Here is a 26,514-nt window from a genome sequence, read left to right as displayed (position 1 = left end):
GTTTTCCGAATGTTGACAACAATATTTCTCAAAAGTAAAAATTAGTTGGAAGCCATTATATTAAATTTTTGAAAAGATATTTGTGTGGTAAATAAATGTTTACCAACTTTTGTTGATTTTTTGTTTAAGTTTGTTGAAAATAATATTTCTTATAAGATTAAATGAGTTTTGCAGTAGTACTAACTTTGAGTAATGCTATTTTAGGTTTTTATTTTTATAAAAAAACTGCTCATTTGATTTTTTTCAAAATTTTACCAGAAATTAAAAACGATATTTTTTCGTTGCTTGGAGATGAAATCATTTTTTACTTCTGGAACACAATGCAAAAATCGTAGCCGCAGCCGGAGCGGGAGTCGGAATAGCTGTCACAGCTTTTCGTACGTAAACAGAAAGTATGCTCACAATGAGTCGTACGACTTTTTGACGTTTGATATAGCTTTAGTTGTAGCTTAAAATTATTATTGATTTATCTACTTATCATTTGGTTGGAGTTTGGCTGAGTTTTAAAATTTTTTAATAAAATGGATTTTGAAAACGAAGGTATAGTTTTAATAATGTCTCTTTTTGATATGTCGTATATTTATTTAAAATACTATAGTAAAGTTAAGACGCGAAGGTGGTGGGTGCGGCCATTGTACCAGGAAAGAAATAAAAAGGGGTAAACGTCGAGAAATGTCAAAATTTTTAATTCGACAGATCGGATCCATTACAACAACTTCCTATGGGAAGTTACAAATTTTGAAAGTTGACTTGGTTTTTTTTTATACAAAATTTTATCAATTTTATTTTTCTACAAAATTAAGGTAAACTTGCCAGCCATATTTTGCATATTAAAAAAGATATTCCTGTCTTAAATCAATTTTTACCATCTTTTTTTTATAATTTACAGGCACTCAAGGGGTTATTAGTACCCTTTATATGTTTATATTTAAACACAGTGCGAGTATTAGGAAAATAGGGAAGGATTTAAAAGGAGATACCGGTGCACATTGGTCTTAAAGTTCTGAACACCAAAATGGGAGGGAAAAACAGAGTTGGCTAAAGCATTCCACATTCTCGATGTGCGATGGTAGAAATAATCTCTATACTTGACAGTACGCCCAAAATTGAGCTCAAGGGTTAACTGATGAGCATTCCTCGAAGGGCGAGTATTACCGCTGAATCGTTTAAGGGGTGCAACTGGCTAGTTTAACAGAACATTGTTTGGAAAAATATCGATAAAACAACGTTAGCTTAAATTTTTCTTAAAATTTGACCAGATGTCAAAAACCTTATTCTTCATGCATACAAATATTTTTAAGAGAATATCATTTTATGTTCCCGAAACAACAATTAGTTGATTTTTGTCAGAATTCGTATTAATTTGGGTTCACGTCAGAATGTAATGGGTTATCCATTTTGCAGGTGCAAAAGTCTTGAGCTGAAACTCGACATCTGTCAAACTTAGTTGTTAAACAAATTTTTTGTTCAGTTGAAAGTCTGACATTTACAAAAATAGATCGCTTGACTATCGCACAACGCATAAAATTCTTAAAACCTACTTTAAAAATGGTGATTCTGCCACAGCCACATATCGTGCCTTAAGACGAGATAATGGTTTACATATTCGTCAAAGTAGGCACAAATTGGCCAAATTATGAAGAAATTTGAAGAGACTAGCTTGGTTACAGATATTGTAAGGCCTGTCATCATCGTTAAGCTCGCTCAACTGGCCATCAAGATCATGCGATTTGACACCACTGGACTTTGTTTTGGTCGAAAATTACCGAAAAAAAATCAACGCTTGAAACAATTCGCGTGGTGGTCATTTAAATGATGTAGTACTTCACTCATAATGTCAACGTTCAAAACTTATAATAAAAAAGAAATATCTTGACAAAAAAATATTAATATGTGTTTTATTTACGTTTACTTTTGAAACCTCAATTTGGATAACCCTGTATGTATGAAATTTAATTGAAGTTGCTAGCGTTTTTTGTTCGAGAGGTATTTGGGGTCAACCAATATGTGTCACTTTTTTTAAAATTGCTATACTATAAAAATATCAATGATGATATTAGCTGTAAAACAAAATTTATTTAAGTCCCTTATTTTCCTTGAGAAAGTCGGTGAAAAAAGTCGGTGAGAAAAGAAACCTTTGATTTAGATGTTAGGAAACATCTATGGAACATATGAAAAGTTTAAAACCGTTTTTCTTCCATATCAGACGCTTGTTTTTTACTAATATAAAGGATTACATATATTGAAAATGTTATATTTGGATTATATTTAATTACAAAAACCTAGCACAGCTGTTTACTACGAAACGTAATAATAATTTTTGGAAAAAAAAAACCTATGTTTATATTGTTTTGAAAGAGGTGACTCATATAAGAAAACTTGAAAAAAATTTCTTTCAACTTTACGAGTTACAAAGTTTGTTTTTTGTAAAATTTTGCAAAAAAAAAGTGTTAATTTAATATTCCATAATTTTCTTTATTAACATCCACTAAAGTTTTGTAGTTAAAGATATTTTCCCAAAATAGTTCTGTTCGATTTTAACCACAAATCGAATCTATGAAATGTATGCTAACTTCCCGGCCATAGCATATGCATTTTACAACAGAAATGAAAATTCCTTTAAATGGTTTCGAGCGCATTCCCTGATTTTGCTTCCTATTAAAAAATATTCTATTCAGAGAAAAAAAATTAAAATAAAAACATAAACATAAGCTATAAATAGCAGTATATACAAAACATATGATACCAAAAAGTCGCTAGATCTTAAAGAAATAAAGAAGCTGTTGGAAAACTTGTTAAGTTTATACTTGCGATCAAAATCTCTAAGTAATCAAGTTTTGACTATTATGTATGTATGTATAAAGAAAATATTTTTCAATAAAATATTTATTCTGTCATTTACTATCGTTATAATCAAGTCGTTTTAATATAACTCTGTTAAAAGGTTATGGGCCCAGGACAATAGCAAGATTCAAGGAATATATACATATACTGGAGAAAAATGTCTGTACAACAGAATTTGGGAATCCATCAAATGGAGAAGCTAACTGGTTCTGAAAATTGGTCAACATGGAGTTTTGCCATGAAAACCCAACTAGAACTTGAAGATTTATGGAAATGTATCGAGAATGTTCCTGGCGTTGAGTTGGATCTTTCTAAGGACAAGATTGCTCGTTGCAAAATAATTCTGGCTATCGACAAGAGTCCTTATGTCCATGTTAAGAATGCAACAAATTCCAAAGAAGTTTTGACTCCTTTGCAAAATCTTTTTCAATACTCTGGTCTGGACAGGCGCATAGGTTTACTTCAAAAACTATGCTCAGTGGTCCTGGTAGAATGTTCCTCTATAGAAGATTACGTAAGCCAAATCGTTTCGACCACACAGAAGTTGAATGAAATAGGACTTGCAGTAAATGATGAATGGGTTGGTAGCTTATTATTGAAAGGTCTTCCTGATGAATATAGGCCGATGATCATGAGCATTGGTTGCAGTGGAAAAGTAATTTCAGCAGATTCCATCAAAATAAAATTGCTGCAAGATGTTAAATATGATTCCAAATCAATCCAATAGTGCTCTTTTGTCAAAGAGAGGAAGTTTTCCCAATTCACACAAGAAATGGAAGCCTAAGTATGACAAGAAAGGGAAATATCGTTGCTTTAACTGTGGTGGGGTCGGACACTACGCTTCAGATTGTCTATCGAAGTTTAAAGGACAAGATTTGAAGTCAGAAAAATGTGGCTCAATGTTTGCACCGTTTCATGCAGAGTCAAAACAGCATGAATGGTGTTTTGATAGTGGTGCCACCGATCACATGACATCTGATCCTGATTTTTTCAAGCAACTCAAGTCATTTCAAGTCAAGTCAAATTAAGACAGCAAATAACATGTTAATGAATGCTGTTAGTAAGGGCGACATTTCGTTGACTGTTTTAACTCCTAAAAGAAGACGTGATGTTGTTGTTCATGATGCTCTTTATGTCCCGGAATTAAAAGTCAACTTACTATCCATTAAAGAAGATTGTGGATCATGACAATGTTGTCATCTTCGACAAAGATGGATGTCGTGTCATGAATTCTTCAAATGAAGTCATTGCAAATGGTAAATCTGAAAACGGTCTTTACAAGTTGGATACTCCTCCATATAAGAATGCTAATTTTGCAAGAAGTAACCTGGACAATGTTTGGCATCGAAGGTTTGGTCACTTGGGACAAGAAAATTTGAAATTACTTGCTCGAGGCTTAGTTAAGGGTATTGCTTTGAATCAAGATTCTCAGTCGACATGTTTGTCAAGTGCAGAAGGCAAGCAGCATTGGACAAGTTTTCCATCAGAAGGGTAAAGGTCATCAAAAGTACTTCAGATAATCCATTCAGATGTGTGTGGTCCAATGGAGGCGAAATCTATAAAGGGAAGTATATATTTTGTTACTTTCACAGATGATTTCACTCGGAAGGTATTTGCTTACTTTATGAAGACGAAAGATGCTGTGTTAAACTGTTTTCGTGAATTCAAAGCCGAAGTCGAAAACCAACAAGAAATCAGAATTCAAATGTTACGAACGGACAATGGTACAGAATTCATAAACAAAGCTATGCAACTAGAGTTGAAGAAGTCTGGGATTGTTCATCAAACAACCGTTCCCTATGCTCCAGAACAGAACGGTTTGGCAGAAAGGATAAACAGAACTCTTATAGAGAAGGCTCGAGCTATGTATGTTGTGTGATGCTAAAATGCCTAAATTTTTTTGGTCAGAAGCAGTTAACTGTGCAAGTTATATTGTCAACCGTTCACCGCATAGAAAGCTTAAAAAACTCCAGAAGAGTTATGGAGCAATCGCAAACCGGATGTTAGTTCTTTTCGAATTTTTGGTTGCACAATGATGTCTCACATTCCCAAAAAAAAACGACGAAAGCTGGATTCTAAATCCGAAAAATGCATTTTTGTGGGATATTCGAATACTTCCAAAGGTTTCCGTCTGTACAGCCTACAAAAGAAAGATGTTTTCATCAGCCGTGATGTTGTATTTCACGAGGATAACTTTCACTACAAAATTCAAAATGAAAACACCAATGAAGTTCCAAAGTATACAGCTGTAGTGGGGGTACATCCAATAGAGAAACAAGAAAATCTTGTCATAGAAAACGACTACGAGTCATGTTCATCAAATCCAGAATTTGAAGAGGGGGATAACGAAGAAGATCCATCAGTGGCAACGTCGTCATCAGAAACTCACGATCTTGTTTCAACGTTGAGCGTGCAATTTGATGTTGGTAGTCAGCAGATAGATGAAGATAATCCAAACCTACCAGAAGCTGGAGAATCTGCTTTTTCACGCCGAAGCGAAAGAATTTCAAAATTACCAAGAGTAGTTTACAATGCTGAGACTGTCAACATCTTGGAAGAACCTTGGAAGAACATGGAAGATATGTTATCCAGAGATGACAAAGAAAAATGGATAGAAGCGATGCAGAGTGAGATGAAATCATTTGAGGAAAATGATACCTGGAAATGTGTCGACAAGCCTGCTGGAGCCAACATTATCAAGACGAAATGGGTATTCAAGAAGAAGCTAGATGAGATGGATAATGTACGATACAAGACTCGATTGGTGGTAAAAGGTTTTACACAGAAGAAAGGTATTGACGATGAAGAAACCTATTCACCTGTTGTGAGATACTCTTCTACCCGGTATTTAATAGCATTGTCAGTAAAGTATGATTTGCGAATTAAACAGATGGATGCTATTACTGCTTTTCTCCAAGGTGAGTTAACTGAAGATATTTATGTTGAGAAACCGAAGGGGTTTTCGATGGGAAGAGAAGGTCAAGTGATGAAACTGAACAAAGCTGTTTATGGACTTAAGCAATCAAGTTTAGTTTGGAACACCAAATTGGATCGAGTCCTACAACAACTTGAATTGAAGCGTTCGCAAGTTGATCCTTGCATATACTTCCATAGAAAGGATAAGGCCATGACGTTTCTAGCAATCTACATATGTTGATGATATCCTTATCTTCACTAACGAAACAGTATTTTATGAAACTCTGAAACTAAATTTGATGAAAGAGTTTAAAATGAAGTTTTTGGGAACCGCGAAGAATTGTTTAGGAATTCAGATTTTACGTGACAAAGATGGAATTTATCTAGATCAAGAAAAATATATATCTGAGATGCTGATGAAATTTAACATGGATGAGTCAAATCCTGTATCAACTCCTATGGATATCAACATAAAACTGTCAAAAGAGATGTCACCTAAATCTTCAGAAGAAGAAAAAGAAATGGCTAAGATTCCTTATCAGCAAGCAATTGCAAAAGCAGCACAGTGCACTCGACCGGATATTTGCTTTACAGTCAACAAATTAAGCAAATTCAACAACTGTCCTGGCAAAGAACATTGGACTGCTGTCAAGAGACTCTTTAGATATCTGAAAGGGACAAAATCGGCCAAACTGAAATTTTCAAGAAATGGAAATACTGAGTTTCAAATATATTCTGATTCAGATTGGGCAAGCGATTGTGACGAAAGAAGATCTGTCACAGGATACGTATGTATCTTACAGGGAGGTGCCGTGTCTTGGGCGACAAAACATCAGCCAACTGTTGCATTATCCACAACAGAAGCCGAATATATGGCACTTTCGGCCTCAACTCAAGAATAAATGTGGATTCGTTTCCTCGAGTCTGAACTGAACCATAATTTTAACAACTCGGTCATGAATATATATTGCGACAACAAAAGTGCAGTTCATCTGGTGTCGACAAGCAAGTACCTATCAAGATCCAAACACATTGATGTTAGACATCACTTTATTCGTGAGAAGAAGAACATGAACGTTATCTCTTTCATTGGAATTGGAACTGAATCAATGGTTGCAGATTATTTTACTAAGCCAGTTTCTACCGAAAAACATAATTTCTGTTCTAATAACATGGGTTTACGTTTGAGGTAAATTTTGTTCGAGTAGAGGTGTTGGAAAACTTGTTAAGTTTATACTTGCGATCAAAATCTCTAAGTAATCAAGTTTTGACTATTATGTATAAAGAAAATATTTTTCAATAAAATATTTATTCTGTCATTTACTATCGTTATAATCAAGTCGTTAACTCTGTTAAAAGTAGCCTTAACTATAGGCATGTTTTTAATTTGCGCATTTATTCCCGAAATCAAAACATATATTTAATATTTAGTGAGCTGTGCATTTTTTTAAAAGTTGCAACTCACATTATCTGGGGAATTCCCGTTTCTAATGTTTTTTTAGTAAAAATTATGATTTATTTCTTATTAAATACATTTTTTCATAAAAGTTTCGTTAAAAAAATCACTTCAGTTAGAAAAATATCATCGTTTTCGTTAGAATCACAGCTTCAACTGATCCAGATTGTACTTCTGACATTTTTTGGGTTGGGACGTTGACGGTAAGAAAATTCTACTTTCAAAATACTGCTTCTAAAGGATACAGTCAAAGCTTTAAAAAACAGATCCCCGATCGAAATGGAGTCAAATCAAGCTGATTTCAACTCGATTCAGGTATATAAAGAATTGAGGCCAGCTTCAAGCTCCACCACATGTTAATGTAGTAGTCTATGAACAAACCACCATCTTGAAGTTTTTATTTTATGTCAGATTGTTGTTTGAAATCGAACGCCAAGTGTGAAAGCTAAAAATTTCCATATGCTTTCTTACCATTTCTTCTTAAAAATTGTCCATTTTATTAGTTTTAGTTAGTTTTTTTTTTGCTGAATTTAAGTTTAACTTTTGATTTCCACAAAACTTTCTCCTATTTGTGTTTTTTTTTTATTGTTATTCTGACAGGGCTTGTACCAATTTTTAAATACAAAAATCTGGATACTGCGGATCGTTTTTTTTTGGGAATTTTCTGCTAAACTATTTAAAAAGCATAGGAATGTTCTAAATTTTGTTTGATTATATTTTTATCCTTTACTGTTCAAATTCTATGTAAAAGCAAAACCAATTCCAAGCAATACAATAGACAAATCTATCGGGAATAACTATTATCTATATACCAACCTAAAAAGACGTTGTTATATATACTCATTGCTATATAGTATTATTGCAAAAACATATGGATGCCCAGTACTGTACTGTCTACATAAACCACCTCCCAATGACACTAACATTGAACTCTAAAAGCATTATAATCCATCGTTATTCTTCTTCCTTTCTCATCTTCCTCCATATGCACCACGTGCATGCTACATCCAAAGTCGAAGAGAAGCCGAGCACATAGTCCAATTCAACATTTTATAATTGCACCCCAAACCCTCTCATGTCGTGTCGGTCGTCAGTCTGTCGCCACGTCGTCGTCGGTTGCGTTGTTGCGTCACAATGCTCTTCGACTTCGTGGTCGTCGCATTGAACTAAATAAATACACTCTCTCCCAGCAGAATCATCCAGCATATTTCCTACATAGCCCAGACACACATTGCCATTGCCAATGCTACAATGCTGAACGTCAGTCAGTTTCATCAGCTCAGTTTCACCATCATCACTCTCAACGCCGCCGCGCCACCTCAGCATCTGCAGGCCAAGTCCAATTCCACTTGCAATCCATATACTCGATGCCAGGCGTAAAGGGGCTGCCAGCCAGAAGCCTTCCCAAAACAACCCAATGTCATCCAGCCATAAGCTGGAAAATTATTTTCTGGCGCGCAAAATCCCCGACCCATCCCAACATCAAATGACGAAACATCCACCATCTATTCCCATCTCGCACTCTACCACCGTCCGTCCACCTAGCGTCGCATTCTCTTCCCAAACCATTTAAAGCTATATAGTCTCCTCTCTCCTGGTTTTCAGCTAGCTTCATGTTGGTATGGTATTCAACTATATACAACATGAAAATTTATGCGCACCGCATGAAAACAGCAGCAGCAGCAGTTTCCTATAGACAAGCCAAGCCAACCCATCATAGTCCCAGTCCCAGTCTCATTCCAAGTCCCAGTCCCACTCCCATAGTTCCAGTTCAAGACTCCTTCCTTTCTTCCATTGTGTGAGGCTTGCCGGCAATGTTATATAGGTATATAATTACAATATGGTGTGTTCCATTATAGAACGCGTCGAGCGTTCGTCGACCTTGCAACTCGTTTACTCATCGTCTATGTACAGTAGACGAGGTTGAGTTAAGTACGGCTGTGCAATGTTTTCTGGTTCTTGTTCTGATGGTTCGTTCTCATCTCATATAAAATAGTACTAGGTTATGTATTCAGTCAGCTTCAGAGTTTGGTGCGAATTTCCAGTGTCATCATCGTAATCAGCTGCCAAAAGTCTATTGAAACAGGGCCGCATTTTATTTGACAAATAAGGTGAAAGACAAACAGGTTTCAATAAACTTCATAAAAATTTGTTGGTGTTTTCTTCTAAATGTCAAAGTAGAATTGAGATTTGCCGCCATTTGCAAAAAATGTCTAACTATTGGCTGCATTCAATCTTAGACATATATGGTACAAGGATACCTTTTTGTTAGTGTTTTACGTATAAAAGAACAACTGAACCAAAACAGCTGTAATGGACGTAAGCAAAAGGAATGCGAAGGTAGCCAAGAACTTCTGCTATATGTTCGTATCTGACAGAACAGCTGATTCAAGGTATAGATTTAATTTAAAGAAACCAGAAAATTGATTTAATTTTTGAATTGTTTTTGGGAAATTTTAATTTCAAAATAATTTGAGACTGTCTGCTTTTTGTGAAAAGCTAAAAGTTGTTTTATTTTGTATCTTAAAATCCACGTATCCAGGATAGAATATGCAACAAAAGATTGAATTCAGCCATTGTGTATTTTCTACTAAATGTCAAATAAGAAATGACATTTGCCGTTGTTGGAAACAAAATGATTGTACAGTGGACGTCCAGTATAACGAATGATATAATGTTCGAGGTCATTCTCTATATCGAGAGCGTTCGTTATATCGATCGACTTTTCCATTCAAAAAAATTTAAGTAAGTGGTTGATTTATTAATTTTATTAATAATTTTGGCACACGGAATTTTATTGAAATTTCCTTAAGTGAAACGCCTTTGTTGCACTCATCAATAATTTCGACTTTGTCCTTTAATGAAAGCCGAGTACGTTGAGATTCTGTATTCATTTTAATATTTTGTACACAAAACTAAGTCTACAAAGTTATTACGGAGCGTTTCAACCGGACGAGACTTTAAACAACAAAAACACTATTTAACTGCTAACATTATCTTGCCGTCGTGTCTTTTAATATGTGTGTGTAAGACCGTACATAAAATTCAAAACTGCATAGCGATAGACAAACCAAAAAATAAGAATTCTAACAAAAATGTTTTAGTAGGCGATGCGAAGACTAAACGAAAAACAGAAAGCTTGTTATAGTTTTGAACCTTTGGCGCACACACATACATATGTACGACAATAGACTTATGTGTTGACATAAAAATATATGCACAGATCACAATGGCAAGAAAAAAATCATTTTAAGGCAATATATATACGCGTTCGTTATATCGGATACCAAATTTTTATCATCGTTTGTTATTTAGAGATGTTAATGTAAATTTCAAAAGCGTTCGTTATATCGCAAATTCGCTATATCGGGCATTCGTTATATTGGACGTCGCTATTTTTAAATTTGTAACTATATATTTAAAAAAAGAAAAATTTGTAAGTAACATTTTTGGTTTTCCTTTGGTAAAATTATCCATTTCTGTTTGATTAAAAACTGTCCAAACTGTCATTTTCACATATTTCGCGTTCTATTGTCAAACTTAATTGATGTATGATGTTCAAATGGTACACATACATGTGCATTCAAGAGGACACAAGCTTCCAAAGGTTTTTCTCAAAATCCACCTCCGTCTATCAACTCCTACTCTCACCTCCAAGCAGTGAACATCGGATGCCTAGTACCTCAACTGGAGATTGGGTTCTCACCCATGTAGAAAGTTTTTGTGGGTAGCAAAAGAGAGGGGGGAGTGGTGTTTCCACTAAGGCACTTATCCTTATCCAGACGGCAGCGGACGAATGCTTAAGATGAAGTCAACGGTAGCGTCTACAGTTCTTGTAAGCCTGAACTGTAGTGTACAACTTTTAGGGCTTCTACAACATTTTCGGAGCCCAGGCCTATAAGGAGCGGTTTATCCGGCTCTCCATCCTTGAAGTTATACTAAGGATCTGGCCCTCCAGGTTGGGAGTTGTGCAGTCGGGGTGACTTCCTGGCCACTTAAAAAAATACCTTAGTTGCGAAGCAATAACAAGCCTTGGATACGGACGGATTCACTGTTGACAACCCACGCAAACGAAATAAGGACAACAAACTTTGGATCTGTACGTGGAATGTTAGGTCGCTTAACAGACCGCGTGCAGCCGTACAATTAGCGGAAGCGCTAAACTGCTGCAAGGCATACCTATATTACCGCCATTCAAGAAGTGCGATGGGATAGATCGGGCAAATGAAAACTAAAAGACTTTCGCAGTATACTACCGCGACTGCTACCGACAGCAAAGAAAGCGTTTATTTGGGTGTGGATTTGTTGTTGGAACTCAGACAAAAAGTCTTTAGTTTCAACAGTGTGAGCGAGCGCACCACGACAATCCGCATCAGGGCTAAATTCGCCAACATAAGCCTTATATGCGTGCATGCCCCAACAGAGGAGAACGATGAAGACACCAAAGACATATTCTTCGAGATCTTGGACAAGACTTATGAGCAGTGCCCTGGCGATGACATTAAAATCAACTTAGGAGATTTTAACGTCAAGCTAGGAAGAGAAGAAATCTTTGGTGGCACCATCGGGAGATACAGCCTGCACGACACCACCTCCGACAACGGATTCAAGCTGATCGATTTTTCTGCGGGGCGAGACGTTCTGGTAGCTAGTACGCAGTTGTCACTACTTGATATCCACAAGAGGACATAGAAATCTCCTGATCAATCAACTGTCAACCCGATTGACTACATTGCGATCGACGCACGATACTTCTTCAGTACACAGGATATCCGAACTTTCCGAGGGGCCAACATTGCCCGGACCACTACAATTGGAAGAGACTGCTATGTCCTTTTCCGATCGAGTCTTTGGCAACCTTTAAGGAGTCGTATGCTGCCTGCATTAAGCATTAAAAACCAGTGGCAACATTGCCTTACGGCTATCAGAGATGCAGCCTGTGGAGTGCTAGGTTTCACACGGCCACAACAGCAAGACGCCTGGTTTGACTCATCTCCAAATATGGTCGGAAGAAAGCATGCCCGATGAGTGAAATCTCAGCATAGTTTGCCCGATACATAAAAAAGGAGACCTCTAATTTGCGCTAACTACAGAGGCATCAGTCTTCTTAACATTGCATATAAGATCCTCTCTGCCGTATTATGTGAACGTCTGAAGCCGGTCGTCAACAACCTGATTTCTTCTTATCAGTGTGGCTTTAGACCAGGAAAGTCCGCTTTCGACCAATTATTCATACTACGGCAGATCTTAGAAAAAACCCAGGAGCTTCCAATCGATACTCACAATCGTTTTATCGATTTTAAAGCCGCGTATGACAGCATCCATAGGGAAGAGCTCTACATAGCAATGTCTAGTTTTGGCATCCCTGTCTAACTTATCTGTTTGTGCAGAATGACGATGGAGAATGCACGCTGCTCTATCAAGGTCGGAAAATATCTCACCTATGCATTTGATGTCAAAAAAGATTTTAGACAAGGCGATGCACTGTTATGCTTCTTCAACACCGTTCTGGAAAGAATTTTGCAAAACTCAACCGTCAGCACTAGAGTCACAATTTTCCAAAGGTCCATCCAATTACTCGGATACGCAGATGATATTGACAAAATTGAAAGATCAAAGCTTGATGTCAGTTAAGCGTTTTTGAGCACGGCGACGGAAGCGAAGAAGAGGGGTTTAGTGGTCAATGAGTGCAAGACCAAGTATATGCTGTCATCAAAAAAGGACATTGAACAACGACGTCTTGGACAAAATGTCACCATGGACAGCTATAAGTTTGAGGTAGTTAAGGACTTTGTCTACCTAGACACCGCTATTAATGCAGACAACGACACCAGCGCTAAAATCAAACGAAGAATAACTCTTGCAAATCTCTGCTTCTTTGGACTTAGAAGGCAATTAAGAAGTAAATGGTGTAAAATCACCATCTATAAGACAAGGTTCTCATTTATGGCGCTGAGGCCTGGACCCTGTCAAAGAAAGATGAGAGCGTCTAAGGATGCTTTGAGAGAAAAATTCTTCGGGTGATTTTTGGTCCCGTATGCTTAGATGGAGAATGGAGGAGAAGATATAACGACGAACTGTACGGGCTGTACAGCGACACTGACCTAGTTAGCAGAATTAAAGTCCAACGGCTTAGATGGCTGGGTCATGAAGAGCGAATGGACATTAACGCTGCAGCCCAGAAGGTCTACGAATCCAATCCCGAGGGGAGGCGCAGTAGAGGAAGGCCGCAACTCAGGTGGCGCACACAGGTGGGAGAGGACCTGAACTAGGGACCGAGCTGGCTGGAGACTCAAGTTGGTTGAGGCCCAGGTCCGCCCAGACTGTAGCGCCACCTTAAGTAAGTAAGTAATTAAATTGATTTATTTATAATGTGAAATCAAAGATATTATTTTGTCTAAACTAATTTTGGGAAAGTGTATTGTTTATATATGTATATGTTGGAAAGAATTTTCTAAAGACAAAAGATTGTACGAAAAATTGAAAATATAACAAATAGGTTTAGGTCTTATTAACATTTAAATGATTTTTAAGAAATAAAAATTTAATATCAAAAGAGTTTTCCATTTTAGGAGGTTCTATAATGATTTCATTTAAAGTAAGTTATTTCAGGATAAATAAACGAAAAATGACAAAGCAACAAATCGGGTACTATAAGAACTTCTACTGATCTCATGAGAACGGAATCATTGATTTGCTAAGTTGAATGTTTTGAACCAAATAAACGAAGTCGGCACCAATACCTTATAAACTGTCAAGGTTGAGCTGTCAAATTTTTACGCTTTAACTCTTTGTATGTAAGTGTGAATCGAGTTGAAATGTGTTTTTTCTATTCAATTGCAAATTGTCAAGTTGACTGTCTTGAATAAAATAACAATTATGTATTATCAACACCCTTCTAACTAACTAACGTATCAAACAGATCTGAAATTGAGCCCCAATTGTTATTCCATATCCACACTCAGTTGCATTTGTTTTCATTCTTACGGGTGTTGCCAGAACAACGCTTACAAATTGTGGAAATTTACTTTTACAAAAAAATATGTTTTCACGAAGAGAACTTTGAATGGTATGCTCACCAAATTCTGACCTAGACAGCATTGTTATTGAATAGATTTAAAGTGTCGAAAACTGAATTTCATAAAAACAAAATTTACATATTATTCACAATCCATGTGTGACGTTTGCATCAATTAAACTGAAAACTTCAAATTTCTCGGTATGTTTATCTGCAATCATCTTTTATGGAAGGAAATGTCGCAATATGTTTAAGTTTCCTGTAACGCGATGCAAGAAGCTTTTTCTTCTCCTCTGATCTGGCTGTTAAGGGCCGAACAAATGTGATTTTACACCTTTTAAAAAGTCGATTTTAAACAAAAACACAATTAAATTATAAGAAACCAATTGACCCTTTTGTTAGCATAATAAAATTTGCATTTTGTTCTTCAAAACAAGACAATTTTATAAAAACAATTTGGCAGTAAGGAATTGCAGTGTGGTTGCTACGAACTGTCAAACTCTATTCGCGTTCCACATACCATCCACACTGCAACGAATAAATTGTTCGCGCACCACACCACCTCAAAATTATACCACTGTTGTTTTGGTTTTGTGTGAAAGATCATGGCTGAGGAAAATATGGAGAAAAGGGTAATTTAATTCGCAGCTTTCTATGTTCAAAATATGCGAACATCCACAGTTCGCAGTTCGTAGCGAAATTATTGTCTTAAGTACTATTCACATGAGCACGACCAACGCCCAACGAATGAACGAATATTCGTCGATTTTGACGTTTCTTTCACATGAGAGTTTTTAATTCGTCACGAATGTAACCACAGCCGAACCACCATTCACCACCGAAACCAAAACAAGAATGATTTTTTAGGTTAAGTACGCGCGATTATTTTATTCGTTGCGAGTGTGGATAATGTGGAACGCGAATAAAGTTTGATAGTTCGTATCAACTATAATTTTTTTCGAGACAAATAAATTTGTTTTATGAAATTTATTAATATATTATAATGAAAAGTAAAAGTATGTATCATAAATCAAATAGAAACTATATTGCTATCGTTTTGTTAAGAATTTGTGTGGAAATACGTCTTCAAACGTATATAAACTCACATTTTGTAATTCTTTAGAAAATAGAAATATACATTGAAATCGAAGCAATGACTAGTATCAAAGTAAATTTAACGATCAAAACTATTGAAGGTTATCAGTTCTCTGGTTGTAAACTTATCATTTAAAAATCATAGTTTTAAGTTTGTTTAGAACTATGCCTACATCAACAATTAAGCTCAGTAAACCATCTTCAATGATTAAGAACACTCAAACAATTTGCAAACACAAAATTTAGAAGTTCATGTTTTAAGGTTATCAGTTTACGTACTGATAAATTCCTAGACCCCAAGAATTTGTATACGAACCGAAAGATTTAGTCTTGATTTTGTTTCCACTCAAATACAAAGCATCTTAGACTAAGAATAAAACGAAAAAGAAAAATGAAGTGTTCCAAATTTATTACTTTAATTACTTGTTTTCTTAATGTAAATATTGTAAATGCAGTTTTCTATGAAAAACAAATGTCAATTTATTTTATCTTTAAAATTTTTTAAGGTACCGGTTACATTGAGTCTTGTCTATCTTGTCAAACCGCAGCCACCGACGCCATATTTATCATCAACATCAAAAGTTAATCAACAGCAAATATGTTACGATACGTTCTCATTGCGTACAAAGCACATAATGACAGAAATCAAGAATAATACAAAAGATTGTATGAATACAGGTGATTTGAATAATATAAACAATTGTATGAATACACCTGATTTGAATAATATAAAAGATTGTATGAATACAGCTGATTTGAAATTTCAAATTAATAAAAAAGTGGAATTATTGAGAGGCTTAACGTTAGAATGTGCTGTGGAAAAGGATCTTGTTGAATATTTTGCCTGTATCAAAAGAACAGTAAGTGACTTTCTAATCAAGTAAAATTTAAAAAATTTATAGACATTATGAAGTTTGTTGAATTTCTGTAACTCAACCAAATGTCATAAATTCATGTCATATGCGTGTATATGCCGATAAGGAAAGTCGTTGCATATTTATTGGAACTGCGTTGTTTGTCATCAAGACTATCAACAGGCCTATTCTGCTATTCATCGGGGGGAATTTCACTTGAATTTTCAATAATCATTATTCTGCTATTCATTCGAAGTGAATCTGTGCATGTCGGTAACGTCGGTAATACCGCACGGAATTCTTCTATTCACGTGAAAGCATTCATTCTATACAATTCAGATCCGCAAATAAAATGCAGCGGATTCTTCATTTGATGTCTGGTTTATTAATTTTTGTAAGCAAAATGTAAGTGAAAACTAATTTATTGCTAAATTTTTTAGGGGAAGAGAGACACTTTTTAACATTTCTCCGAAGCTTTGTGTTTGAGGATTCTCTTATTCCTCTTCTCCAATACTGCCCATTTCCAAAAATTACACAAATTATTCTCTTTAGGTGGATTGATTAAACTTAATTTTTGTATGAATCAAAACAATTTATCCAACATTCCAAAGATTTGTACATGAACAGCTGTTTATTTCAATGTCAAATTACTTTGGGATAATGTAGTTCAACCGATGGATAGCAGAATGCAAAGGCAGTGTGAAAGGGAATCGAATATACGATCCACGTGAATAGCAGAATAGGACTTTAAAGCATTATTCACATGAGCACGACCAACGACCAACGAATGAACGAATATTCGTCGATTTTGACATTTCTTTCACATGAGAATTTTTAATTTGTCGCGAACGAAGTTTGACTTTGACCACCGAAACCAAAACAAGAATGATTTTTTTAGGTTAAATTCGAGCGATTATTTTATGCGTTGCGAGTGTGGATAATGTGGAACGCGAATAAAGTTTGACAGTTCGTATCAACTACAATTTTTTTCGCGACGAATAAATTTGTTTTATTAAATTTATTGATATATGATATTGAAAAGTAAAAGCAGGCATCATAAATCAAATAGAAACTATATTGCTATCGTTTTGTTAAAAATTTGTATGGAAATATGTTTTCAAACGCATATAAAGTCACATTTTGTAATTCATTCGTCGTTCGTTGGTCGCGCTCATGTGAATACTACTTAAGTGTTCTACAATTAATGATAATTTTTAATTGAAAAAAACCTAGTTTGACAGTCAAAATAGAGCATTAAGTTGATGAAGTTGTAAAGGTTGTACATTTGACTCTTTTAAGTCGACTAATTTTGACGTTTTGTCATTTATTTAAATAAATTGAAATAATATTATATCTCAATCACTAACTCCTTTTTGCCATCAAGTGGTTGCGAGATAAAATTAAAGAATTTTCAAATGGACACATCAAAAGAGTGCAATGTGATTTTAAACTGACAGCTGTCAAATAATTATTTTTTATCGGATAACTAACATTTTACTAATCAAACGTTGACAAATTTAAATTAAAATATTGAATCGAATACATTTACTTATGTATGTATGTTTTTTCTTTGTTCTTTTCAGAAATCCAATAATGAAAAATTATTGAGCGAAATTCTTTTGCTTACAGACATTTTTTCGAAAAATATCAAACAAATCGAGCAAAATAAAACTGCGTGTTTCATTGAAGCCATTGAAAAAGGCAAATACAAACGTAGATCAGCTCAATATGATCTCAATCTTTGTTTGCAAAATACTAAGCGTCAAGATGGACCTTTATCATTTGCACAGTCTGAATATTCTTCAAATAATGATACTTCAGAATTTTCAAACATTAAAAATAGATTAATAACGATGTATGGTAGTTTAGCAAGTTGCATACGAAGTGGTGAAGAAAACAAAACGTGTTGGGGTCAAATGGTAAGTCATCATGACCTTTATAGCATCTTTACTTTTTACACCTAACTATAATTGTTTCTTAATCTATTTTAAAAGGCATTGGAAGAAGAAATATCAGGCAATCCCATTAATAAGCGACCGTATATATATGAGAACATATCGAATAACTTTGATGAATTCACAAAACTTGACAAATCAGAAAATACTTGTTTGAGACAATTTATAGCAACTTACACAAGCAGTTCTTATAACTTCGATCTGGACGAATGTCTTTTAAATGACTCTTCTTCAGTCATACAATCAGAGGAAAATGAAGACAAGGACATCGGGTTGGTTAATAAAATGAAAAATCTGCACATTGCTTTTGATGCTTGCAGGGCTATAACCAAGGATTTAGATACTCAAAGATGTATCTTTGACACGGTAAGTTTGTTTTCATTTCTTTTAATATTTATTCCGGACACATTTTTCGATGAACAATGTGGACTGTCTATAAAGATAGCCGCATTTCGGTTTTGGCTTTGTTTAAGTATCTTACATGCCTCCCTTATTGCTAGCAGTTCAGCCTGAAAATCGCTAGCAAAGTCAGGAAGCCTAAAGGATTCAGCTACATTTAGGGACTCAGAAAAGATCCCAGAACCAACTCCGCACTCCATCTTTGAGCCGTCAGTAAAGATGGTTGTGTCGAAACCCATCGACACGATGTCATCCTCCCAATCTTCTCTCGATGGGGAAATATTAAATAACCTTAAAACTCTTACTAAGGCTCAAAGTAGAAGTGCAGTAGTCATTGTCTACCAAGATAATATCTGAGGGAATCAATTTCGTTGTGTTGCTGTCACCATAAGGTTTTGACAACCAGCTGTTTGATTCCTTCAGGATAATAGCTATGTATTTAATAAAAAGGTCGATTTGTAGAAGATCCAAAATAACATTTAAGACGTCCGTTCTCTGAACCTTCTTTAGCTTATTAATATTATAGGCTTTGCTAAGATCAGGCCACCACACAATCGAACCATATATTAAGATACTACGGCTGTGTACGTCCATAAAATCATCTGCGACTGAAGTCCCCAATTTTTGCCGAAAGTTTTGCTGCAGTTTCTACAACACAGGCCTTCTTAACCTGTACTTCAATATTTAGTTTCCAGTTTAGTTTAGGGACGAGTATAACTCCCAAATATTTTGCAATGGAAGACAATGATAGGATTTGACCGTTGAGTCGAGGTAGCGTGAAGGGCGGTACTTTAGTTTTGGTGGTAAAGAGCAACAGCTCAGTTTTACTTTGGTTAACTCCTAGTCCACAACTCGTGGCCCAGCTGCTAACTTTCTTGAAAGCTGACTCTGTGATTTCACTAATCATAGCGGTGTACTTTCCTGACACCAATAGCACCAAATCATCCGCATAGGCTACCGCCTTCACTCCACATCTTTTTAATTTAACGAGAATTGTATCCATGACCAGAAGCCATAGAAGAGGCGAAAGGACACCACCCTGGGGTGTTCCCCTACTCACGTGTTTTGTTGCGATTGTATTGCCTAGAGTGGCTCGAATCTTCCTACCACTGAGCATGGAAATAATCTATTCTCGAAGGAAGTCTTCTACATGGAACTTAACGAGCGATTCTTCTATGGATTCTGTAAGGGCGTTGTTAAAAGCACCTTCTATGTCTAGGAATGTGGCAAGAGTAAATTGTTTATAATTGACTGTTTGTTCTACAGTACGCACTACCTCATGGAGGGCAGTCTCCATAGATTTTCCCTTAATATAAGCATGCAGAGAGCTTTCGAGAGGTCGTCCTACTAGGATTTCTCTAATATGGTAATCAAGAATGCGCTCCAAGGTTTTAAGCACAAAAGATGTTAAGCTTATTGGTCTGAAATCCTTCGCGGATTCGTGACCTCGCCTACCCACTTTCGGGATAAAAACTACTTTGACCTGTCTCCACGACATGGGCACATGTTTGAGAAGGAGACATCCTTTGAAAGTTTGTTCCAGCCATGGAGCTGCCACATCATGCAGCTTTTGAAGCATAACTGGCAGTATGCCATCCATGCCTGGTTATAACGGAATTGACTTGCTTCACATGAGCTACGTTTAGCTCTGTGGTTTCAAGCGATTCGGGGTTATCACTCTCGCAACCCGGAAAGTGCGTCTTCATCAGTAGCTCAAGAGATTCGGCTGGAGAGGCTGTCCAGGTTCCATCAGGCTTTTTTAGAAATGAAGGATTACAATGTTCCTTCGATAAAACTTTGCTGAGCTTTGCGGAGTCCTTTATGTCTTCGATTGATTGACAGTATTCTCTCCAGCCTTGGCTTGTAAATTTTAAGAGAGTCTTAATACGGTTGGTAAAACTTATGTTTGTGGAGATATTGAAAATTGTCCTCGTCATTTTCCTAAGACTGGACAGTTCTTCATTCCACCAAGAAGGAATGGTTTTACGGCTATATTTAATTGGGCAAGAGACTCTAGAAGCTTTACTTATAGAAGTTTCAAAGGGTTTCACCTTTGATTCAAGGTCTCCTATCGATTCAGTGAGATTCGGTAAGTTGCTTAGTTTGGAATTAGCAATTTGACTGAATTTTTTCCAGTCAGTTCTATTGGGATTTCTGTAAGGCGGAGGCTTTTTCGACTCGAAATTAATTTGAAAAAGAATCCACTTGTGATCCGAATTCGACGAATTCGAAAGGGAAACTCTCCAATTATCCACTTATAAATTACGGTTCTTTACTAAAGTAACACATCCTCCCATCCCCAATGGTCATATTATTTTCAATAATAAAATCAAAAAGTGACTCACCTCGTTCATTGATCACAGAACTTCCCCAAAGGGTATGCCGAGCATTTGCGTCGCCTCCGATCAGAAGGTTTACCTTTTTGATTTTAGCTTCGGTTATGGTTTTGCACACCTCCTCCGGAGGTGATGGTGAATTATGGGTAGAGTAAAAAGAGGCCAACAGCAAACCCTGTGTATTCTTATCTTCAAATCTGACAACTGTCAGATCGGGAGTGCTAAAATTTTGACATAAAAAACCTTTTAAATATATCTTAGCTAGAATACAAGTTCTTGGATTACCTTGGTCTTGATCTGCGGTTTTATAAAAGAGGTCGTTTTGGTTGTCGTGGAGGCCTCGCACCTTGATGCCGTTTATCCACGGTTCTTGGATAACGCCAATGTCGAAGTTTTCCTCCCTAGGGAAAACTCTCAGATTATCTGAAGCGCACTTAGAGTGAGCTGATGACCTGCAGCGCGTTTTTTTAATAAGTTTTAGCTGCAGAGCTGGGGCCCGGCAACTCGCTGGGGATCTCGACTCCGCTTATAACATCGTCAACCTTGACGTTGTCATCAGCTTTGTTGGTGTATGTTCCCTGACTCTGCAGAATTTTAATTTTGGCATTCCTTATGCCAAAACTGAGTTTGTATTCGGCCTTTTCGAGAGCCCCTAGACTCTCCTTGCTAATCCTCAGAAGGTAAAAGGTGCTGATCTTCTGCGGTTCTTCTGCTTTAACTAAAGCCCAATCGTGCATGGGGACCAGCGGATTTTGACTCTGAAGACCGTGGATCAGGTCCTGTCCGCTTGGCTTTATGCTCATGAGCGGCAACCAAATGCGAGCCTTTGGTTGTCTAGGGATGTCCTTAGCTTTGATAAGCTTGAACTTCAAGCCCTCCCAGTCATTGCTAACCTTAGCAATGCTTTCACTATGGAAATCCCCAGAAAACCTGTCTCGCCAGAGTTAAAACTATGGTAGAGGCCCTCACTGTTTGTTATAGTGTATGAAAACACCATCTCAGAGAGCTTGCCCTCGATAGAGTTCCACACGTTCAGCAGACCTTTGCTGTTTGTGAAGTACTTATTGACAACTGCTACGTGGAGGTCATCCCTGACAACCTCACTAAGAGTACGCAGTTGCGCTGCTCCAGAAGATGGTACTTTCACTGGCTTTGTCCGGTCGTCAAGCTTGTTTTTTTTTCTGAGACGTGCAGATCTCAACCTGAGATCTGTTTCGCTTAACGGCCTTTTCTTGGCTGGCCACAAGATTATTGTATTCATCAACAACCTTCTGTTACTTTATTTTATCTTGGGCGTCCCTCTCATGAATCACTCCGATCTCTTCATTTTTGGCAATCTTGGCAAGAATGTGAGAAACCGTTTTGAAGCGGTTCCTGAGAAGAGCAATGCAACTCGAGGGTTTCGGTTTTGTATACGGTTAAGGAAGTATAGGAGTATGTTGGTCCCACGAGTAGGTCGGAAAAAAGAGGTCAGCCCCGGCAGAGCCCATATACCGGGGTAAGGCAGAAGATAAGACGGACCCTGCCAAGGCATCCTAATAAGTTCGTTAGCGACTGGTTTTCCCCCCAGCCTTTCATTCTTCGGTACGGATTATGTAGACGCTCACACCACCATTGAAATTAGGGACCCCTTTCTATGGTCAAATTGCATAGCTAAAGCTTGCTACTATTAAGGAGTAGGAAACTTCAGCAATTCAACCTGACCTTAGCTGATCTCCATCTTGACAACGTGCAAGACAACTGTGGTGATCATTACCGCCCGGTAACCACTGGGAGGGTTTGAAACGAGGATTTTTGCTAGGCAAGTGTACACAATAGTACTGTATGTAAAGAGTAGGGAAACTAGATCGTTAGAATACTCCAAACTTACAATTACCGACTTATGCAATTTTACGCTTTTGACACCCAGCTTGAACTGAAGACTTAAGAAATTTAAGACGACACAAGCAAGCTTTTTTGCAGTGACTGTTTTCACAGTTTTTACACGGAACAGTATTGTATTCCATTTATGACAACTATGTTTTGACAGCTAACAAACACATGTGATTTCTAACTTTTCTTAAAATGTTCAAAAAACCTTAAATAATTTAAATAAACTTAATTCCAATCTATTTTCTTTTTTATTTGTATTCATACAAATTTAGACTGACAATAATTCACTATACAGCGAAATTCAAGGAGAAATTGCAACAAGATCTGATGAAAAATTAAATAAAATAATCGAAATCAGCAAAGACTTATACTCTCAAAAGTTGCCTTGTATTGATAACCTCTTTAAAGCAATTCAATTCAATGGAATTAATTTGAAACCAATTGAAAAAGGACAACTATTGGATTGTTTAAAGAAAGGTTTCAAAACACCGAATATATCAGAAATAACCAAAGATGTTGTTTTGGAGGATTTGAAAAATATTCAAAATACTATACAATATTGTACCTTACATCCAGATAGTCCAGGATTTAAAAAATGTTTTTCAAACACGGTGAGTATTTTTTTTTGATGTAATTGTTGTTTTATTTTTATTCTTTTTTTCTATATTTTTAAAGGCTATGGTGTTTGGAGGAAATATTTTGTATATAACGACAAAATATGAAAACTACAAGGAATTAGTTGACGAATCGGATAAAAATAATCAAACATGTTATGGCAGCATTTTAGAAAATGCTCAAAGTTCTAATGAAGATTTAACACAGTTGGAAAATTGTATATTAAAGTTTTGAAAATAAGCAATTGGTAGTTTCAAAATAAACAATACTTACAAATGAGATTTGCAAATGCTGTAAAATCTTTTAAAATACAATTGCATTCCTTGAATGCATATTTTGAACAAGGCAACAAGTTAGTTTTTAAAGTGTCATAAACATCAAACTCGGAACTTTACTTCACTAACATCTACTCACAGTTGATCGTGCTAAAACTACCAAAGACTTTATTGTCTGCAAAACACTCCTCAGACAAGTTTGAAGTCCATCACGGCTTATATTTTGTATATATACTTATTTCTTTTTTCAACTTGACAGGGAACCCTTTTACATAAAACATCAAATCGAATTGTTCATAAATTAAATTAATCATTAAGTAGTAAAGTTCAGATATCAGTTAAATAAAAAAACATGATCAATTGTCATTTTGACATAAGGTAACTTGACTTGATATTGAGGAAGATTTTTCTAAACTAACAACTTAGTTGTCAATTTTCCAATTAAGTTGCCTGAATTGAAAGGCATTTTTTGGGCAGCTTGTCGACAAGATACTAAAAACTTGCCTTACTTTCAAGTCCCTTATGTCGTCTGAACATGCCCTCTGATTTGTCGTGGTATGTGGCTTGTTGGCCTGTCTTGTTGGAACCATATATCGTCAAAACCATGATCTCCAATCGCCGACAAAAAAGGACCATTAGCAACATTTGAACTTACTTACTTACTTATTTACTTAAGGTGGCGCTACAGTCCGGAGTGGACCTGGGCTTCAACCAACATGCGTCCCCAGCCAGCTCGGTTCCAAGCAAGCTGTCTCCAGTTTCGCATCCAAGATGGTTAAGGTCTTCACCCACCTGCGTCGCGGTCTTCCTCTACTGCGCCGTCCCTCGAAATTGGATTCGAAGGCCTTCCGGGCTGGAGCGTTGATGACCATCCGCTCTACATGACCTAGCCATCTAAGCCGTTGGATTTTAATTCTGCTAACTAGGTCAGTGTCGCTGTACAGCTCGTACAGTTCGTCATTATATCTTCTCCATTCTCCATCTATGCGTACGGGACCAAAAATCACCCGAAGAATTTTTCTCTCGAAGCAGCCTAAGACGCTCTCATCTTTCTTTGACAGGCTCCAGGCCTCAGCGCCATAAATGAGATCCGGGATGATGAGTGTCTTATAGATGGTGATTTTAGATGCTCAAGAGAGGACTTTACTTCTCAATTGCCCTCTAAGTCCAAAGAAGCAGCGATTTGCAAGAGTTATTCTGAGTTTGATTTCAGCGCTAGTGTCGTTGTCGGTGTTAATAGCGGTGCCTAGGAAGACAAAGTCCTTAACTTCCTCAAAGTTATAGCTGTCCATGGTGACGTTTTGTCCAAAACGTCGTCGTTCAGTGTCCTTTTTTGATGACAGCATATACTTGGTCTTGCCCTCATTGACCACTAAATGCATCTTCTTCGCTTCCGTCGCAATGCTCAAAAACGCTCCACTGACATCACGCTTTGATCTTCCAATTATGTCAATATCATCTGCGTATCCGAGTAATTGGATGGACCTTTGGAAGATTGTGCCTCTAGTGTTGACGGTTGAGTTTTGCACAATTCTTTCCAGAACGTTATTGAAGAAGTCGCATCGCCTTGTCTCAAACCTTTTTTGACATCAAATGCATCGGTGAGAACTTTTCCGACCTTGATAGAGCAGCGTGCATTCTCCATCGTCATTCTGCACAAACGAATAAGTTTGACAGGGATGCCAAAACTAGACATTGCTCTGTAGAGCTCTTCCCTATGGATGCTGTCATACGCGGCTTTAAAATCGATGAGGAGATGGTTGGGATCGATTTGAAGTTCCTGGGTTTTTTCCAAGATCTGCCGTGAATATTTGATCGATTTTGGACTTTCCTGGTGTGAAGCCACACTAATAAGGACCTATCAGGTTGTTGACGATCGGCTTCAGACGTTTACATAATACGGCAGAGAAGATCTTATATGCAATGTTAAGGCGTCTGATGCCTCTGTAGTTAGAGGGTCTCCTTTTTTATGTATCGGCCAAACTATGTTGAGATTCCACTCATCGTTTGTTTTGACTTCACTTCGTCGAGGTCGGGTATTCAAATTGTTGATCTGCGTCGCCTAGGTTGAGTGATTCTATCTCCCTTACAGCGGAATTCGGTTCATCATCGCCGTTATTTAATTTGCAGAAGTGATCTTTCCATATTCTCAACAAAGACTGCGGTTCTACAACGATGTTCCCCTGATCGTCCTTACAGGCTTCGGTTCGTGGCTGGTACCCTTGGGAGGTTCTTTTTTACCTCTTGTTAAATTTACGAACCTCATTCCTGTTGTGACATCCCTCTATCTCCTTGATCGCGCGCTTCCCATGCTCTCTTTATTCCATCTAAGAAGCCGGTGTTCCTCTCTCCTCTTCTGCTCGTAGAGCTCGCGAGCAGCTCTGATTCTTTTATGCAGCGCCGTTTTGTATGCCTCTTGTTTCGCTGCGTGCGCTTGCCGGCATTCGCCGTCAAACCAGGGGTTTCCCTGTGGTGGCCGTGTGAAACCTAGCACTTCAGAGGCGGCATCACTGATGGCTGCAAGGCAATGTTGCCACTGGTTTTCAATGCTTAATGCAGGCAGCATAACACTCCTTAAGAGGTTATGAGAGACTCGATCGGAAAAGGACATGGCAGTCTCTTGCGATTGTAGCCGTCTAACGTCGAATCTTCTCACAGTACTTCCTTGTTTTGGCTTTGATCGGGATATCCGTAGCCGTACCTGGGCTACAACAAGGTAGTAGTCCGTAGTCAATGTTGGCCCCTCGGAATGTTCAGATATCCTGTAAACTATAGAAGTGTCGTTCGTCGATCACAATGTTGTCAATCTGGTAGACGGTTGATTGATCAGGAGATTTCCATTTCCCCTTGTGGATTCGTCGTTCGTCGATCGCAATGTT

At 37.0% G+C, this 26,514-nt stretch overlaps 2 protein-coding genes across 5 annotated transcripts; both read left to right on the top strand.

The window, feature by feature from the left end:
• The first annotated feature begins 6,188 nt into the window (after nt 1–6,188).
• LOC129950203 (uncharacterized) lies at nt 6,189–6,662 on the top strand. The gene has a single exon (XM_056062052.1). The coding sequence runs from the start codon at nt 6,189–6,191 to the stop codon at nt 6,660–6,662; it is 474 nt and encodes a 157-aa protein (XP_055918027.1).
• An 8,926-nt stretch (nt 6,663–15,588) lies between these two features.
• On the top strand, nt 15,589–23,641 carry LOC129939797 (uncharacterized). 4 transcript variants are annotated; one of them, XM_056047951.1, is made up of 7 exons: nt 15,590–15,774; nt 15,836–16,007; nt 16,065–16,189; nt 17,767–18,102; nt 18,178–18,504; nt 23,018–23,356; nt 23,421–23,641. In XM_056047951.1, exons 1-7 carry the CDS (start codon nt 15,721–15,723, stop codon nt 23,592–23,594), a joined length of 1,527 nt encoding a protein of 508 aa, XP_055903926.1. In that variant the 5' UTR covers nt 15,590–15,720; the 3' UTR covers nt 23,595–23,641. The 4 variants fall into 4 exon arrangements, with proteins under 4 accessions (XP_055903923.1, XP_055903926.1, XP_055903925.1 ...); XM_056047952.1 differs by having other exon boundaries at nt 15,592–15,774; nt 16,080–16,189; XM_056047948.1 differs by having other exon boundaries at nt 15,589–15,774; nt 15,836–16,189.
• The last annotated feature ends 2,873 nt before the right edge of the window (nt 23,642–26,514 follow it).

Source organism: Eupeodes corollae, chromosome 1 (genome assembly GCF_945859685.1).
Source record: "Eupeodes corollae chromosome 1, idEupCoro1.1, whole genome shotgun sequence".
Classification (NCBI taxonomy): domain Eukaryota; kingdom Metazoa; phylum Arthropoda; class Insecta; order Diptera; family Syrphidae; genus Eupeodes; species Eupeodes corollae.
This window is presented reverse-complemented; position numbering and strand designations above follow the sequence as displayed.

Coding starts and splice junctions, on each gene's coding strand:
- LOC129939797 (XM_056047948.1), top strand. CDS start 15,721: ATGAAGTGTTCCAAATTTATTACTTTAATTACTTGTTTTCTTAATGTA. Junction 15,775..15,835: donor GTTTTCTTAATGTAAATATT/GTAAATGCAGTT, acceptor AAATTTTTTAAG/GTACCGGTTACATTGAGTCT. Junction 16,190..17,766: donor TTGCCTGTATCAAAAGAACA/GTAAGTGACTTT, acceptor TGTTCTTTTCAG/AAATCCAATAATGAAAAATT.
- LOC129950203 (XM_056062052.1), top strand. CDS start 6,189: ATGGATGAGTCAAATCCTGTATCAACTCCTATGGATATCAACATAAAA.